Below are 8,990 nucleotides of genomic sequence, written 5' to 3' on the forward strand. Positions count from 1 at the left end.
AATTTCACGTCTATTTCTAGATACAACTAGTCGCTAACCCGTGCGATGCACGGGAATGCTACCAATTTTTAAAAATAAATATTATATCCATAATAAAAGGACATAAAATATCATTACTATACCAAAAGATGAGCATCAACTATAATAGAAACATTAACTCGTATTATTCATTCTAGACATCATTTTTTTTTTTTGCAAAACTACTTACTCAAACAATTAAACTAAATATAAAACCAAGCTGAGATAACCCAGAAAGTTAAATTAAATTTAAATACAAACTAAAAAAGAAATAAAAAAATTGTGCATATCATGAAGGCAAGCATGTAGATAAGAAGGGGTTGCCATGTTATGGTCCACATAATAAGAACCCAATAAGCACTACCTCAGCTGCTTATAACCATCTTAATTTCCTTGGGCCTTTTTCCTTCAAGAATATATAACTTCCAAATTGCTAGCTTGTGATATCCTTTGCTTTAGAAAAAACTTTGAAGTAAAGTTGTATCCTTTGATAACTAAATAGTAAATATAAGAGTTTCATTCCTCTCTGTTTCAATTTAAAACCAAACTGTGCATAAAAGTAGAAAATTTTCCTTTGTTCCAATATGTCTTTAGTACCAAAATTACAAATCCATTAAAACCAAGCTATAAAACCATCTAACTACTAAACTTAACATCAACTTACCAACACAATTTTTAAGAACTACTTAATCAATATTTCAAACAAATTGAAAGACAACTTTAAAGTGTTTTTCATATATTCTTCCTTTGTTGCTTCGTAGTAGTTCCTGAATATGTCCTTTTGTTTTCCTTGAGTACAGATGTTGGTGTGAGTTGCACATTACTTTGAACATCAACTTTTTGAAATTTAGTACAATCACTACCTTTTTCAGTTGATAAGTTGATGCTACATTCATTTGAAGTATCACTGATGTAAGCCTAACAATAAAACAGGTTGAGGAATGTATTACAAAATATACATCTTAAATATCATATTTGTATGCAGCTGAGATTATAGTATTCCTCAAATATAGTCATGCATACAATGTACAATTATTTGACAATTGACATGTGAAGTGTGACCATCATGCAGGACCAATCATGAAAAAAAAAATCATGTGATATATCTGGGTGAGTTATGGCTATTTTGACTTCCCAAACTGGATTTTTTGTTATTTATGAATATTGCTATTTTTTCTGAAGTTGTTTTTACCCTAAAAGGTAAAATTATATTGTATTTAGACACTACTATTTTAAGAGAATTCTAGAAATAAAATCTGGGCTCTGAATTTGGAAGGAATATTGATAATAAATTAATAAAAGTACTTCAATTAACTGGGAAAAGAACTGAAATAGTTCAATGACAATTATGTTTAAAAGCTTTTAATCTAAAAAAAAAGTAATGCCGGAGTCTTACTGTTAGAATAATGTTATCTATCATGCGCTAATAATTGTAAATTATTTAAACACTAAAATTTTATTGCTTGTAAATGTTGTTTAGATGATTTTTTGAAAGTACTATGCACAAATATTCATCATAACAATAGCATATCACTGACTCCAACCAAATGTACAACAATTAATTATGCATAATACAAAATACAAAACCAAGCAAAACCCATCATAAAAAAGTGAAACGCCTATCTAGATCAATCAAATTTTGATATCATTCCATCTGTGTTGGCAGAATTTGTGATATTGAATTGGAAGTTGGAGTTGTAACCGGTAAAGATGGTGCTTAGGCTGGTGCTCATGGCAGTGGAATTTTCATTCCTTCTCTCTTTGTTTTGGGATTGGAGAAGTTCAAAGCAAGAGAAAATTTGATGAACATAGATGCAAAATGAGCAATACAAATAACATATGAATCCAACAACAACTACAATCAGAAATGAAGTCCTACTTGCTGTGAAAATCATTTATCCTCTGAATATTAAGATTCAAGACTTAGTTTGTTAGATAAACCCCTAAACCCTTTAATTTACAAAAGTAAAGCAAGCTAAAGAGTAAAAATTAAATTTAAAGCATAAGTTTGAGCAGTACATGCAGTTTTTGCATTTTATATAGCAAATACTTCTAGTAATAAGGTATAATACTTCAAAATCCAAATAGAGCCATAGTATTACATATACAGTTTAGATTAAACTTAAATAAACCAATAATAATATAAAAAAAAACTCCCACAAATGTGTATGTAATTAGGTGCAGAATTAGAACATGTTATATAATCCCCAGTACTGTTAATCAAGTTAACCTAGTATACATAAGAAGATTTGAGAACCAAGGTTCTTTATGCTCATGTTTTAAATACTGCCAAGCATATATGTTTGCTGTTTTAGGGCTTTCCCTATCTTCCTAGTCACTTACTTAAGATTTCATAGTAAAAAGACTTAGAACTTGGAGATTCAGCTATTATGAAATCTACCTCCTGGGGCAGGATGGGTAATGTGCTCATGTCAGTTCTAGCTTTAAAACATTCAAGTTAAGTTTGTAAAAATAAAACTCCAGAAGATACAACAATGCAATTGTTTATAGGTAAAGCACACATATAATCAACATGATCATTAAAATAGAGTAAAATTCAACCAACCTTCATGACACTTTTACAATTTTATTTGGATTGTGTGTCCCAACAGCATACCAATGCAATTATTAATTACTTAAAATTAAAAAAAAAAATTATTTATACATGATAAGTACCAATTCAAATTGAGTTTCATGAGTTCTTTAAATGTAAAGAGAACACTACAATATTTAGAAATTAGATGTACATAGAAAAATAGTTAACCCTATACTAAAAAAAATTCAAAAATTTAGTACAGAGGCAAACGAATACCATACCTTTAACCTTGATTCGAATGGAGGAAAAGACTGAAGAGAAAGGCAATAAAAAAGCAGAAATTAATCAGGAATATTAAATCTAAATAAAAATGAATGGAAGAACAAAAATTAAGAATGAAACCTGCTTTGTTGTTGCAAGGAAGGAATAACACAAAAATAAACATGAAGGCACTACAAGAAAACTGGGCTATTGCGGCGGGCTAGAAGCGCCGCTAAAGCCCAAAAAAGCGCCGCTAAAGGTACATTTGACCTATAGCGGCGGGTGCTATTGCGGCGGGCCATCCCGCCAGTGCTGCAGTGCCGCTATAGGTCAATTGCGGCAGTCGCAAAAAGCGCCGCAATACATCTGCCATTTAGCGGCGCTTTTGGTCTATTGCGGCGGGCTAAAAACCGCCGCCATATAGGTGGCCATTCGGGTCAAGTTGCCTTTTAGCGGCGGTCAATAAGCGCCGCTATAAGGCTTCATGCACAACATACACTATGCACCTTTTAGCGGCGGTTTTTGCCCGCCGCTATAGGTGCTTTTTTTTTTTCCCCTCTTGGGTCCTAAAACCACATTTCTTTTACCTGTAATAATTTCATTTTAGCTCCACTAAAACATTACCACAAATGTCTCCACACTAACATTATATTAACATAGAAATATGTACTCCTTTTTGGTCCAACCCGCCGCAAAAACGAGTACATATTGCGGCGTCATTGACCCGCCGCTATATGTAAACTTAGTGCCGCTAAAACAGGTCTATTGCGGCGGGTCATTGGCTTGCCGCTATAGTGCGCCGCAAAAATACTAGAGCTATTGCGGCGGGCATAGAAAACGCCGCAATAGATCTCATGTATAGCGGCGGGCCAAAAAAGCGCCGCAATAGGCGACCTATAGCGGCGGTTTTCGCACCCGCCGCAGTAGGCCCGCCGCAATAGTTCAGTTTTCTTGTAGTGAGGTTTGAAAAAAAAAAAATAGAGGACTGGGTGGAGACAAAGAAGGCTGATGTTTTAGGTGCCCAAATAATTATTTAATCAAACATACGATTAAGCTAAGCTAAATCAGATGTGCTAAAAAACCTAGATAGCAAAATAAAGCAAAACTTGTAGGAATTTTGACGGTTGGGAGCCTTTTCAATACTATCTCCACTTTCTTACAAAACCTATAGAATTTAATTTTCTATGAGTGTTTCCTTGACTTCAACAAAAATGAATAGAGAGAAAAAGGGATTAGGAATTGAAATCCCTAAATTAACAGAAAAACCTAATTAAAAACGAAATCCTTAAATTGACAGAAAAACCATTATGCGCCTAGGCTATCAAATCCTTATGGGGAGGAGTCAAAATCATGGGCAAACTAATCGCTTGAATTTTACTTGGCTTTTGGAATTCATCTTAATTTATAAATCCTTCAGCAGTTCTTTTGACAAATTCAACTATACATGTGTGTTTCTGCATTCATGTTCCAAGTAACATAATAATAGGAATCAAAACTATAGAACACTATATCTCTTACCACATTGTATAAGCATCAAAACAAAAATTAATATCAATGATAAAGATTCAAAACCCTAATTAGGATCTCAAACTATAATCAAAATCAGTACTTTATTATATTTTAACCAAAAGTAGTAGCAAAGGTATTGAGTTGATTGAAATCCTAATTAGGATCAGGCAAATAAAGAAATTCAAATCAGGATCTCAAACTATAATCAAAATTAGTACTTTATTATATTTTAACCAAAAGTAGTAGCAAAGGTATTGAGTTGATCGAAACCCTAATTAGGATCAGGCAAATAAAGAAATTCAAATCTTGGTGATGTGAGAGATTGATGGTACTGCAGTGATGTGAGCGTTTTGGTGTCGTTGATGGTCAAGGCCTCGACGTTGAGTTCGGCGGCGACTTTGTCCTGCTGTAGCTGCGTCCTCCAAAGGCTCGTCGTCTTCTTCGTCACCCAACGTTTCATCTCCATCTTTGGAACAGGGATTTCTTGTGGCAGTAGAGACAGCGGAGTAGCAGCTGCAGCCGTGGTGTTTTCCTGAGGCGGTGGCACTATGGTGGTGGTAGTGGCGGTGGTAGTGGTGTTGTCAGTGGTGTCAACCATTGTGTGAGAGAGAGAGAGATCGATAGAAAAACTTAAAGCTTTTAAAAGAGATTATTAATAGACGGAGACTATATATATTTAATAAAAAGAAAAAAATCATATTTAAAAATTAAAAAAAAATGTAAAAAGAAAAAAATCATATTTAAAAATTAAAAAAAAATGCTGACGTGGAAAATTGTGGAGCTAGCAGAGGCTTCGGTTTTATATATATATATATATATATACACATATAGATTATATATACTCTACATTGTTTTTTTAAAAATAAACTTTGAATGTGTGTGAGAGACTGACTATATTGGTTTAAGAATGCTGCTTGTTTAACTCAAGTCTCAACATCTGGGTGGTGCCAATTGCCAAATGTGATTTTTCGTTCAATGTGAAAGGAATTCTTCTCTCTTTCAATTTTATTTTAAATTCTTGGATAGACGGATAAGAAGATAAAATTCATTAACCATGCAATTCAAACTAACAATTATAATTTATAACCATCAAGATTATGCAGCATTTCATTTCCGGTTACATCTGCAAAATGTGCACCCACGGTAAATCCTAATGTCATTGCCAAAATTATTTTGGAATTAACATAACATATCATAACAAGAAAATCACCCCTGAATTTTCTGCGGAATTGAAACATATACCTCATAACAATCTCTTAACAAGAAAAAAAACTAGTTTCTTTCACACATTAAATATTTGGTAGATGCCATATTGGCATGCATACCGGATTTTTTTTGGTAGATTATTTATTAATGTTGTCTTTGGAATTAGAGTGAAATGATAAGAGATTATGGAAGCCCATTGGCCCAAAAGACCAAAAAAGGAAATTAGGATGAGAGGAAGCTGGAATTTTTGGAAAACAATGAAGTGGTCTTTCGGAGAACGAGGTAGGGAATTGTTGTATGGTGTATTCCTCTTTTTTTTTTTTTTTTTTTTTTTTTTTTTTTTTTTTTTTTTTTTTTTGGGTGTAAAGCTAAAAGGAAGAGGAACAGGAATTAATTTGTTCAATAAGAAATTTATCATAAAGAAAAAGAACAGCATTGAAGTAATAATTTGTGATGGGAAAGGCAAGTATAGCTCGTCCTTGCATAGTCATCCATGGAATGTAAGCTCGTCTATGGGTTGTCGTCCATAGGATGTAAAGTGCCATAGAAGTTGGGCCTAATGCTCAGCTACTGTTCATGTGTTATTAAGGAGAGCTCGTCCAAACTTAGGAAGGTCGTCCGGATATGGACGACCCTTAACACAAGGATCATCTACCTAAGCACCAAACCACGTGGTGAGATCCTGATGCATCATTGTAATCTCTTGTCAGGCACTTAACTTCCATTAACAATTATAGAAAATGAGAGTACATATCCTAACTTCTATAGCGGTTATGAGAAGTAAGTGTAAACCTTCTGACCTCCACAAATGTTAGGGAAGTTACAAGACAAATAACTGCTTCCATAGCACTATATAAACACTCATTTCCCGACAAATAAAGGCAAGTTTTTCCCTTTTACACAATTCCCAGAAATTTGGAATTCTAGATTTTAAAGAGAGAAACTAAATTCATCATCGGAGGATTTTTAGCCAATCAACCCCGGTCTCTTTGATTCTTTGTTTTCCTTTTTCAAGCCCTCCAAATCATTGAAGCTCGAAGCATCCAGCCTACTGATTTTCTGAGTATTATTAGTTGGCGCCGTCTGTGGGAAAGATTTTGTTTTTGCAATTGATCTTTCTTCAATGAAAAGGCTGCATGGTTCGAACAAGATCAAGGGCCACTAGCCCAGGCCACTAGGAGAGTAGGGATGCTTCTAGCAATGCCCACCGAGATCGTCAGTCAACGCTTGTCACGCAACCATCTTCCATTCAACACATACAGTCCATGGTAGCCGCCATGGTAGAGTTAACTCGCCAGAACCAAGATTTGACCAGGAGATTAATCTAAGGAGGTAGCGTCATGAAGGATATGTTGAAGCATAAGCCCAGAGTCAAGAAGATAGAGGAGGAAATGCTGAGCCTGAGAGCCAGTCAAAGGGCACCACTTCGCGAAGGGTGCAACACTTGGAGAAGGAGATGGATCAAATGAGGAGGGTCATGGATGAGATGAGGGAGAATGTGAGTAGGGCAAATCCCATAGAGGATTTAGTTCATTGGATAAATTCCCCTTTCACGGCTTCCATCAATGGTCACCCCTTGCCTTCGAAGTTCAAGATGCCTTCCTTGGATTTGTATGATGGAACGCATGACCCTTTCAATTATATTACTACTTTCAAGACTACAATACACCTCCAAGGGATTCCAGATGAGATTATGTGCAGAGCCTTCCCTACCACCCTTAAAGGACCAACACGAGTGTGGTTCAGCAAGATACCTCCAAACATAATGAGTTCTTTCGAAGAGTTGGTTAAGATGTTTGTCAATAATTTCATTAGAGGACAAAGGCACAACCACTCCTCGTCTAGCTTGTTAACCATTGAACAAGGAAAGAATGAAAGCTTGTGGTACTTCATCACTCGTTTCAACAGGAAAGCCCTGACAGTGGACAAGATGGACGATAAGTTGTTATTGGCGGCCTTCTATAATGGAGTCAACTCTGACTTATTCATCCATAAGCTTTACGAGAAAGAGCCTCAAACCATGGCTGGACTTGTCCATTCGGTCCAAAATTTTATGAATGTAGAAGACGCGATTATAGCCAAAAAGAGGAAGAGAGCTGAGAGAATGGAAGTAGATTCCCCGCGCCACTCTGAACAAGGTCCTCTTCCAAAGAAGGGGCAGATAGGAGAGAAGAAAGACCAAGACAACAAGAAAGTAGGTTCTTCAGCATGGAGTCAACAATACACGCCCTTGAACACGCCACTTAAGCAAGTTCTTGTGCAAATCAAGGACGATCTTTCCTTGAAATGGCCAGAGAAAATGAAGGGAGATCCTAACAAGCGCAATAGGGACAAGTATTGCCGCTTCCACAGAGACCATGGGCATGACATGGACGAGTGTTTTGATTTAAAGCAGTAGATTGAAAATCTCATCAGGCAAGAAAAATTGAGAAATTTCCTTGGACGAGATCACAAGGATGAGAAGTTAAAAGGGAAAGTAGAAGAGTCGTCATGCCCCCCGCTCGGAGAAATAAGAGTTATCATAGGAGGAACCTTAACAGGGCAATCTTCCAAGTCTAGAGAGACATACCTGAAGGTAGTACAAAATGTACAACTCTCTGGATGATCACTAAGGACAAAGGCAACAAATGAACAAGCTATCACATTCACGGACGAGGATGCTGAAAGGGTTCACCACCCCTATGATGACGCCATCGTCATCACTTTGCTTATTGCTAACTATATGACCAGAAGGGTGTTAGTGGACAATGGAAGTTTGACAGACATCTTGTATTATCCTATTTTTCAGCAAATGAGGTTTGGACGAGATCAACTTCGTCCAGTGAATTTGCCCTTGGTAAGGTTTGGAGGAATGAAAGTGCAGCCTATAAGCACCATTACATTACCTATGGTGGTGGGGGCATACCCACAACAGATAACCAAGGACGTGAATTTCCTTGTGGTAGATTATTCATCTTCTTATATTGCCATAATCGGAAGGTCAACTTTAAATAGTTGGAAGGCAGTCACGTCAACTTACCACTTGTCAATCAAGTTCCCTACAGAGTATGAGTCAAGACAAGTGCAGGGAGATCAACTAGCAGAAAGAAAGTGCTATTTGGCCATGTTGGCCATGGACGAACAGGTTCAGATGATGAACATTGAGGAGAGGAAAGTTGTGGCAGAGCCCACTGAAGCATTGGAAGACATTCCTTTGGACGAGAATAACTATGAGAGGTACACAAGGGTTGGAGTAGATATGGAAAAGAAGTCGAAGCAAGATCTTGTCCAATTCTTAAAGAAGAGCATTGATGTGTTTGCATGGAGTCATGAGGATATGCCGGGTATAGACCCTAGTGTCATTACCCACCGTCTAAATGTATATCCTTCCTTTAAGCCTGTATGACAGAAGAAAAGAGTGTTTGCCCCTAAGAGAAACAATGCCATTAAAGAAGAGGTTCAGAAGTTGACTGCAGCAAAG

General features: G+C 36.4%; 1 protein-coding gene across 1 annotated transcript; it reads left to right on the forward strand.

Moving 5' to 3' along the window:
• The first annotated feature begins 6,986 nt into the window (after nt 1-6,986).
• LOC115990360 lies at nt 6,987-7,928 on the forward strand. Its single transcript, XM_031114195.1, has one exon. The coding sequence runs from the start codon at nt 6,987-6,989 to the stop codon at nt 7,926-7,928; it is 942 nt and encodes a 313-aa protein (XP_030970055.1).
• Nucleotides 7,929-8,990: the final 1,062 nt, after the last annotated feature.

This window comes from Quercus lobata, chromosome 5 (assembly GCF_001633185.2).
Source record: "Quercus lobata isolate SW786 chromosome 5, ValleyOak3.0 Primary Assembly, whole genome shotgun sequence".
In the NCBI taxonomy this organism is placed as follows: Eukaryota; Viridiplantae; Streptophyta; class Magnoliopsida; order Fagales; family Fagaceae; genus Quercus; species Quercus lobata.